The sequence below is a fragment of the Rhinoderma darwinii genome, chromosome 4, assembly GCF_050947455.1.
Source record: "Rhinoderma darwinii isolate aRhiDar2 chromosome 4, aRhiDar2.hap1, whole genome shotgun sequence".
In the NCBI taxonomy this organism is placed as follows: domain Eukaryota; kingdom Metazoa; phylum Chordata; class Amphibia; order Anura; family Rhinodermatidae; genus Rhinoderma; species Rhinoderma darwinii.
The window spans coordinates 74,268,857-74,290,019 of record NC_134690.1 but is presented as its reverse complement, the minus strand read 5'-3'; the positions used below and the strand labels follow the sequence as shown (position 1 = coordinate 74,290,019).

Genomic DNA, 21,163 nt, shown 5'->3' with positions numbered 1-21,163 from the left:
AAACCACCAACACATTAACCTGCCAGGACCATTGTAAACATGTAGAACAGAACAGTCCTGAGTGTGTGGGTTTTATATGCCAACAAAGACTGACCTGACCGATGTGCCCGATGATGCGGAGCACACCCACCCTCCCACACCAGTACATAAAACTCTACTTAATACGACTCAAAAGGGTCCGCTACCCTGTAAAACCTCAATTTATTGGTATGTACATGCCGTTCTTCAGATTTTATTCGCCAAGTTCACTGCATGTAAGAGAAAGTTATTTATTTAGCTGGTGACGGCTCAGCACTTCTTTGTAATGGATGTAAATTTATCCACGGCAGTTATTTTCTGGGGCAAGGAAAATGGTAACGATCTGTGAAAAGTGTTTCTGTACACGTTGCAGGTATGACCACCATCAATTTTAACCCCTTAATGACCGGTGATAAGCCTTTTCACACCAGTCATTAGTGGGCTTTATTCTGATGCATAGGCCTTTTCACGGCGCTGCATCAGAATAAGTAAGCAGAGCAGGGAGCTGTTAAATCTCCCAGCTCTCAGAGGCAGCGAAGGGCGTCCCTGCTCGAACAGGTGAGAGCGATATTAGTATTGATTTCACCTGTTTAACCCCTCAGATGCAGCGCTCAATAGCGAGCGCCGCATCTGAGTGGTTTTGGAGAGAGGGAGGGAGCTCCCTCTCATCCCACGGCAACCAACAATCAGATCGCCGAGTGTCTGTCTCTGATGGCAGCTGGGGGCCTAATAAAGGCCCCCAGGTCTGCCTGTAGTGAATGCCTGCTAGGTCATGCCAGAGGCATGTCCTAGCAGATGCCTGTCCGTTTTAAACGGACTGGCAGTAATACACTGCAATACAAAAGTATTGCAGTGTATTATAAATGTGATCGGAGGATCGCATGTTAAAGTCCCCTAGAGGGACTAGTAAAAAAGTTAAATAAAAAAAAAAAATGTGGGAAAAAAATTGAAACCCCGCTTTTTCCCCTTACTAAATGCTTTACTATTAAAAAAACAAAAGAAAGCAAAAAAGTTACACATATTTGGTATCACCGCGTCCGTAAAGACCCCAAAAAAATTTCCGGTTTCTGTGAATCCGGACTTAAAATGTGATAAAAAGTGATCAAAAAGTCGCATCTACTCCAAAATGGTGTTCTTAAAAAAACTTGTCACGCAAAAAACAAGACCTTATGCAGCTATGTAGACGCAAAAATGGAGTAGTTATAGCTCTTCGAATGTGACGATGGAAAAACGATAAAAATTGCTTTGTCATTACGGCCCAGAATGCAAGCAGGGGGAAGGGGTTAAAGTTTGACAAAGATATTTATTTGGCTATCCCTTTATATCAGATAAAAGTCGTCCGAACCTGTCGGTTTAGGTGGGATCAGCCAAGCCTGCCTGTTTATGGTGGAATCACATGTGGTGGTTTATGTGCTGCTGGCCAGTTTTGGGGTACATTCAGAGATGGCGGAATTGCTGCTGATTTTTGTTGAGAATGCCATATTAAATATCTGCAACAAAATACAGCAAAATGCTAGTGGTTTTTTTTACATTTTTATTCATAAACACCATTTCCACGTGGTAGAAAGAAAATCTGTGCAAATGCGAAAACATTTCACAGAATGCACTATGTGTTGCAGATTTGCACTTTATTTCACTCTTTGTATTGAATATTTGTGACTACCCAATAGTCATGTTACCCACAAGCAGAATTTGCTGTGGATTTCACTAATCGCATAGAATATGTGACAAATTTGGAAATCTGTGCTGAATTTTTCCACTGTATGTTATTTATGTTGTTTTGTTGCAGACAACCCCTTTAATCTGAGAGCCACCTATTTCACCCAGGGAGGTTCCTATTGGCTAATCGTTTTCCATGCAGCAGCAGCGTATAGGAGAAATCAAGTAAGACAAAACCATCCTATGCCCGAATGCCCTGATGGGAAGACGCCCAGACTACACCTCACCACTTTTTAAGTCCAATAGTTAGTTTATTGAGAAGGAAAGTTGAAAGCACTGACAAATGGAACAATAGAAAAGTAAATGTTACACATTGTATATTAGACAGAACGAAAATAATGGACATACTAATCCCCTTTCTTGAAGTGTCCCAATGAAGGTACTGTGCCTAGCTCCCTGCGAATATAGCAGTGCCCATCAGAGAAGGGATAAACAATGAATCACACCGCTTAATCTACGCGTTGACACGTTCTTTAAGGGTTAAGCTTTTGGAAAAGTTTTGTGACGTTAACAGTTTCATAATCTGGGAAAATCTGTCATACAAATAGAAGAGAAGGCCCACAGGGAGAAAACCTGTTCAGGTTCCCGGCGAGAGTGATCCATACTCTATAAATTCCTGCTCAGACACGCCGCTGAACTTACTAATGCGTGACCGAGAGTGCCGGCTTCCTGTGCACAACATGATAACCTGTTTGCTTTCTCAGAATAGATGTAAAAATAATAAGCTCCAAACCTCAGCAACATGTGTGAAGGAAAAGTGAAAACCAGCACATTCTGACCAAATCATGCCATTTATAGTTCTGTAGCACGAGAGCAGAACTGGATCCTGGTTCAGACAGTCACCCGTCACCCCCACTGGACATGCTGGTCAGTATAGGAATAGTTTCCGGAGCCATAATGTCCATCTAGGAAATGTTTCCCCATCAACATGTATAGCTACATAAAAAGTGAAGCCACTTTGTAAAAACATTAACGCCTCATGCACACGAACGCATGTGCCGTCAGAGTCCAGTCAGTGATCCGAGGAAAGATGGGACATGTTCTCGCTTTCCTCGGATCAGAGACTCTGACCATTTTTCACGGATCCGATTCAACCGCTAAAGTGAATAGGTCCGTGAAGACTATCGGGCGCCACTCGGATGCCGTCAAAAACAGCCCGAGTGGCACAACGCTCGTGTGCAAGAGGCGTAAAAGGTGTTTTCTGGACATTTGTCCAACCCCTGGCACCCACACTGATCAGTAGAACGTAGGGGCAACAAATATCCCATTCCTGTTTTCTGCAACTCACTCATTAGCTTTGTTGTGTAGACTGGGACAGGTTTAGCAGAAAGCAGGAGGGTGGGATTTAATGACAGCTCTATTGTAATGCTGGAGGTCTAGGTAAGGCAGGATAGTAACTATATACATAGAGATGTATACAGAGTATTCTCCGTCATTTCTAGGTCTCTGGTCTGAGGACTGTACTACATCACTTCCTGGAGACTAATAATCTATGACATTTCTCTGTCAATTAAAGGGGTTTTCCCCACAAAACACACGTATCTCGTAACCGTAGGACTATCCCAGCGATCACACATGTATCCCCTTATCCTGTTGATAGGGAATACATGTGTTTTGTGGGGAAAACCCCATTGACAGAGAAATGTGCCTCTAATACCAACATCCGAAAAGGAGCAAATAGGACCAGACAGATCGAAAAACCAAGGCAGGAAAACTTGTAAGCACATCAAAAGGTAAAGGGTCGTCTTTAATAGTGATAGAATGGATAAGCCGAATTATAAAACATACACAGAGAACCCAGGCCATAGTTTGATGCTACCATCCTGCTCAATAATACAGTACATCCCCTTTCTTATATGGGATACTACTGTACATTACATTCCAGTGGAAGAAGAGAAGCGCTCTGTAATGGTCAGGACAAGAGGGTGCATTTACAGTGAGCACAGGAAAGTCTCCATTTCCTGCACTATTGGTGATGTTTACCTACATGGACCACATAGTAATACTTGACAATGTACAGGAAACACCCTGCTTGTTTGCACATTGTATTGGACATATGACATTCCCTTCTAAGAGCATGCTTCACAAGACTGCGCGGAAACAAGAGAAGACTTCAGCGGGTCCTAGAACTGAACATGATGTCGCTTATAAAGCAGTTCAGTACAGATTTAGCAGGGTACTTTACAAATCACGATGCGTGCCCCTACTGGATGAATATAGTACTGCATCTACAGAACACTAAGCCGGTGGAGAGGAGTTCACCGTAAGTCGAAAGAGAGCCAACTTTAGCTAGGAAATCAAACCAAAACCAGAAAATAGATTTTGTTCAGTTCTTCTCTTCCGGCAAGTGGTTTAAACCGTTGGAAAAAAAAAAAATCTGTTTTGGGGATATCGGAGTGAGCAATATTGCCATAAATCACAGCATTCACAGGTGAGAAAACCAAGCTTTCCCAGTTTCCTGAAAAATATAAAGATGCCTAGATTTGCACGTATACACATCCACCCCCTTACTGCTCAATAACCAGGCAGATATTACTTGAGTCTAGGAAAGTTAAGTGACAGGAGCTGCCATAGTGAGTCAGTAATTAGAGCAGTAACTTAAGGATAGTACTGGAATCGACAACCATATCCACAGGATAGGTGATAATGGTCTGCTTGCTGGGGGCCCCAACTATCACGAGAACGGGGGTCATGAAGCTCCTACATTCCTCCTTATTGCACCACCCCACAGAGGAGGAGCAGCTGAAATAGAGCGGCGGTCGAGCATGCACCCTGTGCTCCATTTAATGCCTATGGGAATGATGAAAACAGCTGAGCGCCATCTGCCATTCTAAGACTTTGAAAGTAGCGGCAGTGCACACGCTTGACAGCTACTTCAATTCCACGTCCTCCTCACTGTGGTTGATTAGTGAGGAGGAATGGGGGTTCGAGACCCCCGTTATCGTGATCTGTGAGGCCCACAGCAATCGGACCATTATTACCTATCCTGTGGATAGTGGTCTATTCTGAAGTTACCCCTTTAAGGTCCTTTTCCACAGGCAGATTTCCTGCCCGTAACGAGCGCTGACCGATGATATAGCTTAGTAATCAGCGCTCTTTGTTGAGCTCCATTTATACAGAGCAAACATCGGTATTGTATGTGAACAAACTATTAGTGGAATAATTTGGGCGCATACTGTTTCATTATTGTCGGTAGCACTTGCCTGTTTAAATGGGGAGATGTTCTGCGGAAAACCAATGATTTTAATGCCAGCAAAAAAGATGCTACAAGCTGAAAAACTAGCGTTTGGTTGCTTGTCGGCTGATTGCCAAGCATGGTTACACAGGGTAATGATCGGGAATAAGCGCTCTAAAGTGTGTTCGTTTGCACTATCATCGGCTTGTGTAAAAGGAACTTCACTATATATGACCAAAAGTATATGGACACCTCTGGTAATTATTGCATAAAATCAAGCACTAGACAAACTACTGCTAGTAGTATGGAGAGCTCAGTGATTTCAAAACATGGCACTGTCCTAGTATGTCCCCTTCACCAGAGGTTTGTGAAATTTCAGATTAGCGAGATCTTCCCCGATCAACTGTAAATGCTATTATTGTGAAGTGGAAATGTCTAGGAGTAACATCTCAGCCACGAAGTGGTAGACCACAGAAACGGACAGTGTGGAGTCGCCAAGGGCTGAAGTGTATGGCGTGTAAAAATAGCCTATCCTGTGTTACATCACTCATTACGGAGTTCCAAACTGCCTTTAGAAGTGACATCAGCTCAAGAAATGTGTGTCGCTGCACACAATCCTAAGATCACTGAAAGCTGGAGTGGAAACGTGTTTTGTGGAGTGATCAATCACTAAGCGCCTAATGTAACATTTGATGAATGAGGGATAATGGTCTGGGGCTGGTCTTGAGGAGTTGGCCTAGGCCCCAGTGAAGGTTAATTGTAATGCTACAGTACACCAAGACATTTTGGACAATTGCATGCTTTCAACTATGTGGCAAGAGTTTGGGGAAGGCCCTTTCCTGTTCCAGCAGAACTGCATCCATGTGCACAAAGCACAACAAATCAAACACCTTTGAGAGGAATTGGAACGCAAACTGTGAAACAGACCTTCTCGGCCAATATCAGTGTCTGACCTCACAAGTGCTCTTTTGGCTGAATGGTAACAAATCCCACAGACAATACCCAAAAGCTTGTGGAAAGCCTTCCCAGAAGAGTGAAATCTGAAAAAGGGAGTGGGAAAAAGTGGAAAAAAAGGGGCCCAACTTCATATTAACCCCCATGGTTTTGGAATGGGATGTTCAACAAGCTCATATAGGTGTGATGGCCGGGCGCCAACATAGTTTTGGCCAGATCGTGTATATTCACTGGTAATTTTTTAGGTAATAGTCAGGGGAAATCTTATGATGCATATAGTGGATTAACATGCCAATTTTTAACAGTTGTTAGTGAGTGTTGTGGTTACCTGTGGGTTATTCGCCTCCACCAGCTTACACTGCCGCAGGAACAATTTCAGATTCCCCCAGTTCATAAAAGGCAGCAGCACCATCGGCTTTTCCCCATCCTCTATACAGACATGACCAATGGGGAGAAGATTCCTAAACAAAAACGGAAAGGCAGAGTTAGTTGCTTAGATACCAGATTTCTTCCTAGAAAAATGCAAGTGTCAATTGCCCAGAAACCCCCCCCCCCCACCAGATCAGGGACAGATTATCATTGGAGCTCTAACTACAGGTGGCGCTATCTCCTTGGCTCAGTAGGGTCCCCGCTGTCTCAGGAGGCCCTCACATATAATTGGACTCAATTGCATCAGAGTCCTTAAGACTATTTTTTTGGGGGTGAAGAAGCCGCTGATTCCAGGCAGAGACTAAGTGGAGAGGTGACCACGTATGCAAGCGGGTCCCTCCATTTTGTTCTATAGGAGTTTTGGAAACAGCTAAGCAGCTCTTGCTCAGCTGTATCAGTAACTCCCATAGAATAGAATGGAGAGAGCAGCGTGGCCACCTTTACTCAGTCGCTGCGTGGAATAGGTGGTCAGCCGCTACCACACCGTGGTTTTGTGACCCGTTTCCTATATGGGTGCTGCTCCCAGAGCGGACACCCACATCTATCAGACACTTATGGCATATCCGGTGGATATACCATAAATGTTTGAGATAATTCCACTTTAAGCCAATTCTCCATAGTTCTTTTAGTAAATACTCCATAAGACAATTCTAGAGAATCATTTCTTAGGGTATGTTCACACGCACTAATTCGGGCGTTTTTGCCCCGAATTACGTCCAAAAATAGCGCCTCAAAAGCGCTGACAAACATCTGCCCATTGAAAGCAATGGGCAAACGTTTGTCTGTTCACACGAGGCGTAATATACGCGCCGCTGTCAAATGACGGCGCGTAAATAGACGCCCGCGTCAAAGAAGTGACCTGTCACTTCTTTGGCCGTAATTGGAGCAGTTATTCATTGACTCCAATGAAAAGCAGCGCCAATTACGTCCGTAATGGACGCGGCGTTCAAGCACCTGCACATGCCGTTACGGCTGAAATTACGGGGATGTTTTCAGGCTGAAACATCCCCGTAATTTCAGCCGTTACGGATGCTGTCGTGTGAACATACCCTTAAAACAAAAGGCCCTTTTACACAGACCAATGAATAGGCAATAGAGTCTTCCTGATCATTGCCACGTGTAAACAGGGCAACAATCAGCCGATGAACAAGCGTTGATTGTATCATTTATGCTTCACAAAATATTATAGTTGTCTGCAGCACATCTCCCTGTGGAGATTTGCTACCGACATGATGGAAATGCATTACGATCGCTCGTCCCCATACATTACGAATCATAGCTCCTTGTGACAGGAGCAAATGAGCGTCGATCATCGAGTTATCTCGATCAATGCTAGTTTTTATGGCCCATATTGGCCGGTGTAAAAGGACCCTTAGACAACTGGGTTGTTACCCTTGCCAATAGGGCATGTCCCTACACTTCCTGACTGTCCAATGAGTGCTGACATTATCAGACTGCATAGGAATGGGAACGGCCAGTTGTCCATACATTTCCAAGAGGAATAACATAAAAACGGTACAACGCAGAGTTCCAAGAAAAGATGCTCGAGAATTTTTATTCTGTGAGGTGACTGACTCGGCCATTGAAGAACATTTCATTTCTTTGCTTTGGCAGTATGTTTTGGGTTATTATCCATCTGTACTGTGAAGCGCCGTTCTATCAGTTTTGCTGCTTTTGACTGAATCTGAGCAGAAAGTCTCACCCTATACAGGCCATAATTTATCCTGCTACTTCGATCTGCACTCACATCATCAATAAAGACCAGTGACCCAGTTCCATTGGCAGCCATACATGCCCATGACATAACACTGTCCCCACCATGTTTGCAAAGTTTTGTGGTATGCTTTGGATCATTCCTTTCTTTCTCCATACTGCTCTCTTACTATCATTTAGGTACAAGTTTATCTTTATTTCATCTGTCCAAAGAACCTTGTTCCAGAACTAAGCAGCTTTTTTTTTTTGGTAGACGTTTTCTAGCGGAGTCCAATCTGACCTTTCTGTTCTTGAGCGTTAAGGTCGTTTTACATGGGCCAATGATCATGCAAACGAGCGTTCACAGAACGCTCATTCCTGATTGGTGCTCTGTTTACACAGGGCAATAATCAGCCGATGAATGAGCAAACAATCGTTCATTGGCCGATTGTATCGTTTATGCAGTCGAAAATATTATCGCTGTCGCAGCACATCTTCCTGTGTTAACAGGGAGATGTGCTGCCGACATGATTGAAATGTATGGAAAAGAGCGATCGTAGTAAGCAGTCTCATTATTGTAGACTTTCACAATCATTCGCCTATCTCCTCCAGAGTGTTGTTGACCTGGCTAGATGATAGAGGAGTTTCCTTACGGTTATCATCCACTTTAGATGTATTCGAGGCCTTTTGGTGTTGCTCGCCAGTGCATTCCTTCCTTTTAAGAACATACCAAACTGCTAAAATGCCACTTCTAAAGTTTCTGTCATCTCTGCCAATTTTCTTTTGAGTTTTTTTAGCCTAATGATGGCCTTCTTCACTTATATTGAGACCTACTTGGACCGCATATTGAGAGTTCCCATGAACAGCTACGAAATGCAAATTAGACACTTGGAATCAACCTTAGACCCTTTGTTTCCTTATTTTGTCAAGAAATAATGAGGAATCAAGCCGCAGCCGGCCATGAAACCGTTTATCAGTCATTGTCCAATTACTTCTGAGCCTGTGAAATTGGAGGGCCAATGTAAAAAAGGTCTAATTCTCAAACGGTTGTCTTTAGTTGCAGGCAGCACCTAGGTGTGCAGCAAGCAGGTCCACCTATAACCTATACAGGCAGAGCTTAACACTTACAACATCTGCAGCTGTACATGGCATTGCAAAATATAATCTCCAGCAGGGGAAGAGAAATTGGCGTCCTTTCAAAGTATAAGCCAGGAACATTGACATTAAACCTCTCCCCACAGGGCACAAGTGAGTAAAACAATCAAATCACTATTTAAATATGTCCTCCTTATAGAAAAATGATTTTGAAATATGTGCTGACATAGTGAAGTTGCCCGCGGCTACTAAAAAATACAACAAGTGCCTCAAAAACAAAAGCAGAGAGGAATGGAAGAGGATTGGAAGAAGTGTATGTTTCATGCAGAGAAAAACAGTCACTACCGGATCTATCTACTATCTGTATGATGATTTCTACTCGATTACTCACATATCAGAGCTGGAGCAGGCAGAACAGGGACTACTATACACTGTTCAGCCATAACAATAACATCAACTTCCTAATATTGTGTAAGTCCCCTTTGCACCACCAAAACAGCAGTGACCCGTCAAGGTATGGACTCCACAAGACCTCCGAATGTGCCTGGTGGTATCTGACACCAAGATATTAGCAGCAGATCCTTTAAATTTGTAAGGCGAGCCTCAATGGCTTGGACAGAGATCTGAGGAATTTGGAGGCCAAGTCAAAACCTTGAACTATTTGTCGTCATGTTCCTCAAACCATTCCTGAATAATTTTTGCAGTGTGAAAGAAGCCACTACCATAAGAGAATACGGTTGCCATGAAGGGGTGTACTTGGTCTACAACAATGTTTAGCTAGGTGGTACATGTCAAAGTAACATCCACATGAATGTCAGGACCCAAGGTTTACCAGCAGAACATATCCCAGAGCATCACACGGCCTCTGCCGGTTTGCCTTCTTCCCAGAGTGCATTTATGTGCCATCTCTTACAAAAAGGTAAGCAACACACATGCACTTGGTCGTCCACATGATGCAAAAGAAAAAGGTGAGCCATCAGACCAGGCCACCTTCTTTAATTACTCTATGGCCCAGTTCCGATGTTCACGTGCCCATTGTAGGTGCTTTTGGCAATGGACAGGGGCCAGCATGGGTAATCTGTCTGGTCTGTGGCTACGCGGCAAGCTGTGATGTACTGTGTGTTCTGACACCCATCATAGCCAGCATTAACCTTTTAGAAATTTGTGCTATAGTAGCTCTTCCGTGGTATCGGGCCAGATGTGCTAGCTTTTGACCAGCATACGTATCAATGAGCCTTGGGTCCACATGACCCCGATTAGATTTGATGGTATTTTGTTTCTTTACTGTTCTTTTAAACTAGTGATCTCATTATTTGTGATTGGTTATGGTCGTAATTTACACTAGGGATTAACAAACTAAATAATAAATTCCATGATCTCACTTTTGTTTAATGTAGGCAGCTTAGAAGTTCATTAGAAATTGAATGTGATTGTGTAGATCAGTGCCTTCCAAGTACAGATCTGTCATTACAGTTTGTAAGATTACATAGGACACAGCTCTGTGTTGATCAGTACACGTAGTTGGACAGTATGGAGGTAGATCACTATTTAAATAGTGTGTTCATATTATAAATTCTTAATCCTCTCAATCCCAGAAGAAAATGCTCCGAACAGATCCAAACACGCATGAGCTCATGCATCTTCCCTGACACAAAGGGGAGATTATCCTCGTGTTTTACTGTTTGTAAAGCAGACTCAACTGAAAACCTTACTGCGTCAAGACTCCCAGAATTCCCCTGCAGAGCAGCAGACAAGTGAACTTCTACTGGTCAGCAATTATCTTTTGGAGAGGACGATTTGTTTTTTTGTGGTTCGGGTGAAGAGATCACTTTGATAATGGAAGTAAATCATCTTCAACTCCAGGACCTTCCATTGTCTTCTCACACAGATCTCATCTAAAGCCAGAAGGTTCTCCATCAGAGCAGAAGTAATTTCTCCCAAGTGCCTCCAATTCATTTCTACTACTTTCTGCAGGAAACTGTAGGGGAAGCTGGATGAGTACCTCAGTATTTCATGTGTACGAACTTTCCTTACTAAACAGTTTAAAGAGATATGATAAATAAATCTCATATTAAAGGGAATGAGTCTTCAGAAAATGACCTATTGTTTAAAGAGGCTCTGTCACCAGTTTTTTTTTTTTTTTTTAAAGATCATGACCAAATTATATGCTTAAAAAAAAAGCAAAAATCACTTTAAAAAAAAAAAAAAAAAGATAAGAAAATAGTTTAACATAAAAACTTGATTTAAGGAGGCTCTGTCACCAGTTTAGAACTGCCCTGTCTTCTACCTAATCTAATAGGCGCTTTAATGTAGAGAAGTAATGTGTTTTTTGTTTTTTTTAAAGTTCATTTTTGACTAACGTCACTGTGCAAATGGACAGTGACGTCAGGGGCTCTGTCTAGAAGCGTAATACCCGGCCAGAGGGATCGGACACCGGGGAATCGGCTCCTAGAGTCAAGTCAGGTGGCGCGATTTACAGTGGGGGGCTCTCCAAGTGGTTTTACTATAATTTTTAGTGATTTGTCTGCTCATAATAAAAATTAAAAACACTGAATTAAAACGGATCTAGAAAATGAAAGCCTCATAAGTCTTGTGATATTCAAAGCGGTTCTGAATATAGTATCGTTTAAAGAAGTGCATATCAAAAATGTAAAATTTGACCTGGACACAGGGGCATCAATGACCCTTTGTCATGAAAGGGTTAATGACCAAGTGGGTGTTTTTTTTTACTTTTCACCAAGTGGGCGTAGTAAAGAGAAGTGTATGACGCTGACCAATCCGCGTCATGCACTTCTCTTCATTCATGTTCAGCTCTACTCACAGCACAGCGTGATCTCGCGAGATCACGCTGTGCTGTCACCCCCCCAGTAACTTTACCGGAGTATCAGGAGAATGAAAAGACAGTCTCCAGCCAGGAGGCGATGTCTTTTCATTCTCCCGATACTCCGGTAAAGTTAATGTGGGAGTAAGTGACAGCACAGCGTGATCTCGCGAGATCACACTGTGCTGTGAGTAGTGCTGAACATGAATGAAGAGAAGTGCATGACGCAGATTGGTCAGCGTCATACACTTCTCTTTACTACGACCACTTGGTGAAAAAGTAAAAAAACTTGGTCATTAAGTAAATATTTAAATAACACTTAAAATGCTCATAACCTTGTCAAAAACAAACTTTTTTTTAAAAAACAAACAAACACTGCATTACTTATCTACATTAAAGTGCCTATTCGATTAGGCAGAAGACAGGGCAGTTCTAAACTGGTGACAGAGAATCTTTAAATCAAGTTTTCATGTTAAACTATTTTTTTTTTAAGAATTTAAAAGTGATTTGTTTTTTTGAAGCATATAATTTGGTCATGCTCTTAAAATAAATAAAAAAAACAAAACTAAAATCTGTTCTCTCTCTGGCCACTGAGCCTCACAATTGACGGACACTTCCTGTTCTGTAGAGATCCCTTCTCAGCAGACATCTCAATCATCATCATCATAGGAAGGATTACAATGAAAGATAACTCCTCTATATATAGGTAACACAGGACCCACAATTGATAATAGGGGATGGACACAGCTCCGCTCCTATCCCTTCCTGCATAATGACATCTGCACAGGTCACAAAGCACGAGTAGAAATCTCTACCATAAAAGTCAATGGTTCCCCTCCTGTTCACAGTTTCATGTTGATGCTGTAAAGCAAATCACTAAATGCTGTTAAAAGCAGCTAAGGCAAGATTGTGGCCCCCATAATAATGAACAGAAAATAGAATAAATAAATCTGTAAAAAAATAAAAACAGATCATACATTTTTTTTATTTTACTATCTAGTTTTAAGAAGATAAAAAAATATAGGGGATACTTTCCCTTTAAATGGTACGCCCACCATTGAACAGCATTTTACAGTTTCCATATACATAGTTCAGCCAGAACATTAAAACCACTGACGTGAACAGCAAGGGAACAGTCACTTGTTGAAGCGGATGAAAAATTAAAAACGTTAAGCGTGTGAGTGACCCAATTGTGACGTCTAGGCGACGGAGTCAGGGCATCTCGAAGACGGCAGGTCTTGTCGGGTGTTCCAGTTATGCCGTGGTTAATACCTACCAAAACTGGTACATGGAAGGACAACCAGTGATCTACACAATGTTAAGCAGGTGGTTTTCATGTTATGGCTGAATACTGTAGATAAAATCTAAAAAAGTTTGTACTCACACTACTTATCTTGCACTGATCATGATTCACAGCCCGTATTACATACTAAAGCTGCACTGACAATTCAGCTGCTCATCACTGGAAACCGACAACAAGCTAGTCAGTTTAGTTAAATTTATATAATCCTGTGGGACATTTATCTTTCCCAACCTCAAATTACTGTACAGTGCCTGGTGAAAAGATAACCCGCCCCACAATATGTCTCCTTAGAGCGCCCTTGAAAGAAGTCTAAACCTACAAAAGAATGATTAAACAAAAATATCTATCTCCCCCCCCCCCCTTAGTTTGCTTTAGAAACAAGTAGAAAACCCAGCAGACTGACAAACAGTCTTGTAGAAATCCTGCAGCAAACACAGGGGTTAGTCTCCTGATCTGTTCCAATTTTGGCTGCTAAATAGCTGATGGAGCAAGGCTTAGCCAAGGGGGATGGGCTTAATTTTGTCCCACTGCAGACAGGGCAGGGGGTGGGGAGGCTCCTGCTGCAGCCAGTAGTATTACAGGGAGTGAATAAATGGCTAATCTCCAAGGACACTGAAAATATTTATATATTTCTCAGTTTTAATTATAATTTGAGACACATGGGAACAATAGAAAGGCGATAAAAGGGGAGGAAGTGCTGGGATGTATTTTTTGTGTGTGCATTCAATGAACTAGAAAAGAATACTGGAAGTTTTCTAGCCTTTAGCCTGCATAATTATGAATGCAGCTCTGGGCTATAATGCAGGATAGAACTCCGGACCAGTAGTTAAAGTGGTTTTCCCATCAGGGACATTTATAACATATCCATAGGATATGTCATAAATGTCAGACAGATGTGGGTCCCACCTCTGGGACCCTCACCTCTCTCTAGAACGGGGCCCCTAAACCCGGTTCTATCTTTGTGTTCGCGCTGCGACTTGTAATTTACGACCATGTAAGTAAAAAACAGCATCGCTTGCTGAGCTACGCGGTTTACGTAACTCCCATAGACGTGAATGGCAGTTACGGAAATAGCGTAGCCTATCCTGTGGATATGTCATAAATGTCCTTGATGGGAAAACTCCTTTAAGTAATTTGGTGTAGATTACGTTTCGATATAAACTGTAAAACGGCACTTAAAAAAGGTGGACATACACTTTAAGACAAATATAACTTCAAATTAATCACATTGTTAGCTAATTGACCAGTGCAGCCCTTGGTTCTGGAGGACCACTAAATGTCCATGTCTTCTCCGATCTCTTTTTACACAGCGCTCAATGAACGCTGTGTATAGGAATAGAGACAGCGCCGCTGCTGCTGGTCACATGATCGCCGGGTGCCGTTAGTGACAGACTGCTGCTGGGTCTTACTAGACCCAGCACAGCCCTATTAGTGACAATCGCTACTATGAGAGGGCTGATTTCCCCTGTAACTGGGGCTGCTGTGCAGTGTAAAAGAAAGAAAAAAATATATATACCAGTTCCCCAAAGGTCTTTTTGGACCTTTGAGGGACAGACCATAGTAATAAAAAAAATAGTAAAGTAAAGTGCAAAAAAAATAATTAAATACATATAAAATACCCACCCGAAAAAAACATTCCCCCCGCCCGCCAATCATTGTTGTAACGCTAGCGCTGACCCAATTACCCTAATATAGACATGTAATATATTAAAATTTACGGTAGACAATGACGATCACAAATAAAAGGTCTATTTCAGGGTAAAACTAGATTACCAAAAAAAAAATAGCTGAAACTTAAAAAAGCTTATTTTTTTACTATTATTTTCAAACTTTATGAATAAAAATTCTAAAATAGCAAAAAAGGTGTGTATAAAAACAATAAAAAAAAGAAACCTGCATTGTCTACGGAAAAAACGTCGCAAAAATCACGTCGTTAGCCCAACAAATAAAAAAATTATAGCCATTTAACTAACACGTGCGAAAAATGGCTAAACGGTGTCTGGTCCTGAAGGCTCAAAATAGCCCGGTCCTGAACTGGTTAATAGACAACTGGGCGTGTTTTTACTTTTTACCAACTGGGCGTTGTGAAGAGAAGTGTATGAGGCTGACCAATCAGTGACCAATCAGCCTCATACACTTCTCATTGTTCCAGCCCAGCTTCTTTCACTGCACAATCACACTGTAACAATGGGCTGGAACAATGAGAAGTGTATGACGCTGATTAGTCACTGATTGGTCAGCGTCATACACTCCTCTGTACAACACCCAGTTGGTAAAAAGTAAAAACACGCCCAGTTGTCCATTGAGAAACTCATTAGCATAAATCTAAACTAGCTCATAACTTGCTCAAAAATGATCGTTTTTCAAAATAAAAACCACTGCTGTTATCTACATTACAGCGCCAATCAGATTATGTAGGAGATAGAGCAATTATAATCTGGTGACAGAGCCTCTTTAACCCCTTCCCGTCTTAAACAACTTTCAGATTTTCATTTTCGTTTTTTCCTCCCCACATTCCAGAAGCCATAACGTCTTTATTTTTCCGTTGATATAGTAATACGAGGGCTTGATTTTTGCGGGACGAGTTGTAGTTTCTTCGTTGCACCATTTATTTTGCCATATAATGTACTAGGAAACGGGGGAAAAATTATTTGTGGGGTAGAAAATGAAAAAAAACAGCGATTCCTACATGGTTTTTTGAGCGCCGTTTTTACGGAATTCACTGTGCAATTAAAACAACGTGTTAACTTTATTCTGTGGGTCAATACGACTACGGCGATACCAAATATGTAGTTTTTTTTCTATATTTTACTACTTTTACAAGTAAAAACCTAAGGGTATGTGCACACACACTAATTACGTCCGTAATTGACGGACGTATTTCGGCCGCAAGTACCGGACCGAACACAGTGCAGGGAGCCGGGCTCCTAGCATCATACTTATGTACGACGCTAGGAGTCCCTGCCTTGCTGCCGGACAACTGTCCCGTACTGTAATCATGTTTTCAGTATGGGACAGTTGTCCGGCAGCGAGGCAGGGACTCCTAGCATCGTACATAAGTATGATGCTAGGAGCCCAGCTCCTTGCACTGTGTTCGGTCCGGTACTTGCGGCCGAAATACGTCCGTCAATTACGGACGTAATTAGTGTGTGTGCACATACCCTAAGTGTAAAAAAGAAAATGTATTTTGCGTCGCCAAACTCCGAGCCCCATAACTTTATTTTTCCGTCGATTAAGTGGTATGAGGGCTTATTGTTTGTGGGATAAGCTGTAGTTTTTAATAATACCATTTTGGTGCACATGCGACGGTTTGATCACTTATTTCATTTTTTGTGGGAGATTAGGTGAAGAAAAAATAGAGATTCTGGCGTTTACATTTTTTTTTTTACGTCGTTCACCGTGTGGGTTCAATAATGATATATTGTAATAGTTCAGACTTTTTTACGGACGCGGCGATACCAATTATGTTTATTTATTTATTGAGTTACTATGCTCTAGGGGAAAATTGGGAAAAGGGGTTTTTTTTGAACTTTTTATATTTTTTTACACAAAAAAAAAAACTAACTCATTTTTACTTTTATTTATTTTTTATTAGTCCCCCTAGGGGACTTCAACCAGCGATCGTCAGATCGCTTGCACGATATACTGCAATACCAATGTATTGCAGTATATCGTGATTCTGACAGGCATCTATTAAGCCCTGCCAGAGGCAAGGCTTAATAGGTATACAAAGATGGAGGACCTGGGGGTCTTCATTAGGCCCCCAGGCAGCCATAGCAACCATCGCCCCCCCCCCCCCCCGCGATTGCGTTGCGGGGGGTGCGATGAGCTGTTAGAGGGGGTCGCCCCCCTCTTTCTCACGACTTAAATGCTGCGGTCGGTATTGACCGCGGCATTTAACTAGTTAAACTAGTGGGATCACGCTCGAGCGCAATGCTGCTAGTTACTCTGAAGTGTCGGCTGTAACATACTGCGTGAGCCCGCTCCATACTTCCCCTTCCCGGCTATGACGTAACTGTATGTCATATGTCGGGAAGGGGTTAAGGAATGTATCAATAGGTGTGTTGTCATTTATTGGAGGATTTCTTGTTGACCAAGGGGTCAAATTAGTAAAGGGACCTCCACCTGGTATCCTATTTCCTTCATCCAACTGCCCACCTATTGTTCTTAACAGTGGCATATCCTCCTCTTCCAAACCCAGTTCAGAACATCTGCGTCTATCATTTACGTGAAGAATTTTTTTCCACTTAAGCTTGCGCCCCAACAATTGTAAATCCTTTACCCATGTATTTTATAGTTTTAAACACATCTGGTTTGAAACCAGATTTTTTTTTGGGTCTCTCCAGTTCTGGTAAATTTTATGAAGATATTAGCACGTAGACATAGGCTTAATCTAATTTTTTTGCTTGGGTCACACTGTAATTTTTCATAAAAATATGTATGTGTCACAATGACCCAAAATTGCATGAAGATGAGTGGCATTTTGACAATGTGCCAGGTGTCTACTTTCAGAAAACATAGGTATAGAGGTTTAGTAGAATTTTTTTTCTTTTGTAGTTTAGGTTTCATTTGTACATGTCAAGAGTGTCCTGGCTAATAGATCTGCTCTTGGCTTTTCTTTTCACAGAAGCCATGAAGACATAGGTTCTCCGCCTCAATGGCGTACAAGAAAGCCAATGTATTGTACAATAATAAACCTTAATTCCCCGAAACGGTAACCGGATATTAAATGATTGTGTAGGTGTTAATTTCAAGTAAAAAGGATTGTCATTTACACACAAGGTGTATATGACCACTAGTTAAAGGACTTTCTGAAACCAAAAAGATCTTCTTGCACAATGAATTAGGCAAAATCAGAGGTTTCTACAGAGTTTTACTCAATACTCCAATCCAATTTGGTTTATTGATGTTACAGATGTTCAAGCGTTCAAACAAACAAAGATCATCATGCTGGCTCCAAAGCGATAAGAGAAAGAGAAGAGCCATTCTAGCGAGGGATACATTTCAGCCAGCGCACACATATCACACGTGTTATAGTGTGTAGTCTAATCTGCCTTAAAAAAAAACGGTTAGTAAGTGGTTTATTAATAAGAAAAACAATTTAGGTTATGACCGACTACATGACCGTTGTGCAGCAAGGTTATTGAATCAGGTCCCATAGTCATAGCACAAACTGATGCAATAGAAGTTCCCGACAATGAAGTGGCAGCACCTCACGTTGCAAATTGTGCTACGGTAAGAGTTCTGGTCTGCAAGCAACAGAAATCATAAACCTCAATTTACAGTGGAAAGACTTGCATTGCGGTGCTGAACAATTAGAAAGGTTCAAAAAAAAAAAAAAAAAAAAAGAAAAAAAAAATAAAAAAATAAAAAAATGTAAAAACTCCAGTCACGTGTACATTCTTTTACCCGTTCAACTTCATTCCATCAAATAAGCCATCTGCTGCAGTTACAGAGCATTAACACTTTAACCCCTTAACCATATGTGACATATATATCCGTTACGAAAGGGTGGTAGTTTACCACTCTCACAGATCTATACATCAGTGATCTCATGGGGAGGGGGGGGGGGGTGATGACAACTGTAGATAGGTGATAATTGTGCATTCTGGGACAACCCCCTTAAGGGGTTAAATAGTGGAAATTGGTAATTGCCTCCAGTTTCCCTATGGAAACAACAAAGTTAAAAGGGGTTATCCCACTTTAGAACAAAAAATAAATACAAATATACTTTTACCTGCAAATGGTCCCCTGGCCCCCACTGGTTCATATTTATATTCACATTGTAGCGGCACGTGATTGCTCCAGCAATTCACTGGTCACAGTGGTAATGTCCATAACAGCCAGTGATTGGCTCGAGTGGTCACAGTGGTAATGTCCATAACAGCCAGTGATTGGCTCGAGTGGTCACAGTGGTAATGTCCATAACAGCCAGTGATTGGCTCGAGTGGTCACAGTGGTAATCTCCATAAGTACAGCACATGACCGCTGCAGCCAGTGATTGGCTCGAGTGGTCACATACCAGCGCGACACCGCTCCAGCCAACGTAAACAGAAACTGGCTGCAGCGTTAGGGGAGTAGGAGCTTTTTTTTTTTTTTTTGCTAAAGAAAGCCACTTGCAGGTAAAAGTATTTTTTTATTTTTTATAAAGCCCGGATAATCCCTTTGATTCATTTTTTTCAAACAACAAGAGCTCTGAGGTCAAATAACCATGTGAAATTTTAGGAATTCAGAGGACAGGCACTTACCTGTGGTGCAAACCCCTCAACTTGCAGCTTTCTGTTAGCATCATTGTAATTTGAGCTTCAGATGCTTGATCTAAAAACGAGGAGACGAGAGAAGATTATAGAAAACATCTAACAGGACACTGGAGAGTACATGAAAAAATGTATTAATTATACCATTTAAGAGAAATAATTAGCAAGACAGATGATTATATTGTCCATCCATATTGGAGTATACTTTCCCAGCATCATTGTAGCATATCCGGAGGAGGACCACAAGAACGGAAGTTAACGTTTACGTAAAAATAAAACATTGATTTCAATGGGTTTTATTTTTGCATCAGTTGCGCTCAGTTAGACTCCGTACCGTCAGGTTTCCATTTTTTTTGACAGAATAAATACCATAGTCTGCTGCGGTATTGGTTCCGTCAAAAATGACAGAAACTTTGACGGAAAGGATCTTTCCGTTTTTTTTTTTTAACTTTGAAGTCAATGGATGACTGATATAAACGGATATGCCATCCGTGCATTACGTTTAACGGATCTGTTTATTTTCTGCACATGTGCAGACAAAATCAAAGCAAGAGAAATTCAAAGATAAAAACGGATCCGTTAAAAACTGAGTATAACTGATGATAAACTGAAACGGAAAGGTCAGTTTTTTTTTGACGGTTCTGGTAAACTGATCCGTCAAAAATAAAACGGAGGCCCTGTTCACATCAGCGTTGCCCTTCAGTTGAGGGGTTCCATCTGAGGTTTCCGTCGGGTAATCCCTCAATGGAAAGGCAAACTGAAACCTTAGCTTCCGTTTGCATCACCATTGATCTCAATGGCGACGGAAACTTTGCCAACGGCTTCAGTTTGTCACTGTTGTGAACGGGTTCCATTGTTTTGACTGATTCAATAGCACAGTTGACAAACGGAAACCATTAGCAAAGTTTCCATCACCATTGAGATCAATGTTGATGCAAACGGAAGCTAAGGTTTCAGTTTGCCTTTCCATTGAGGGATTACCCGACGGAAACCTCAGATGTAACCCCTCAAGTAACGCTGATGTGAACAGGCCCATATGCATTCAGTCTGGTGTGAGTCTGTCAGTTTTTTTTTTTTTTTCTTAATTTCAACGGATCCGCTAGAACGGATGCCACAACATAGATGTGAATGAAGGCTCATGCACACGACCATAGCCATGTGTACGGCTGTGATTTTCGGGTCGGCCGGCAGAGTACTGTCAGCCGCGAGCCGCCCGCAAATCGCAGGCCATGAACATGGCCGCGGCCATTATTTTTAATGAGCCCGACCCGCAGAACACGGCCGTAATAAGACATGCCCAGCTCTTTCTGCGGTGCGGGCTCCCGGGCCATGCACGGACCGTAAAAACTGCTGTCGTGTGAATGGCCCCATAGAAATGAATGGGGCCGAAATTCTCCTGTGGACTTTCGGGGGGAATTGCAGCCGCAAAAGCACGTTCGTGTGCATGAGGCCTTAGTGCCACTCCGATCATCACTACATCTGTACATCAGTCTGAATACGATGATTTCACAACTACTTAGTCCTGTATTTCTACCTTTTACCTAAGCAGCAGCAATTTTACCATATCGCGTATAGCTAAACTATAAAACCACTTCAAGTGCTGCCCAATTCATTCAGAAGATGCGAGCCAGTGAAGAACCAAGATCAGAATTGATGTAATGACGATAAACACTGCAGTCCAGATGTCCGCACTTATTGAG

General features: G+C 41.9%; 1 protein-coding gene across 2 annotated transcripts in view; it reads right to left on the bottom strand.

The window, feature by feature from the left end:
* The window catches only part of RYK (receptor like tyrosine kinase), a 139,938-nt gene that overhangs the window by 18,947 nt on the left and 99,828 nt on the right, over window positions 1–21,163 (bottom strand). For both annotated transcript variants that reach the window (XM_075861198.1, XM_075861199.1), the window contains 2 exons: window positions 19,455–19,524; window positions 6,195–6,327 (listed from right to left, as the gene is read on the bottom strand). In XM_075861198.1, the coding sequence (XP_075717313.1) occupies window positions 6,195–6,327; window positions 19,455–19,524 (203 nt within the window). The remainder of the gene's footprint in view (window positions 1–6,194; window positions 6,328–19,454; window positions 19,525–21,163) is intronic.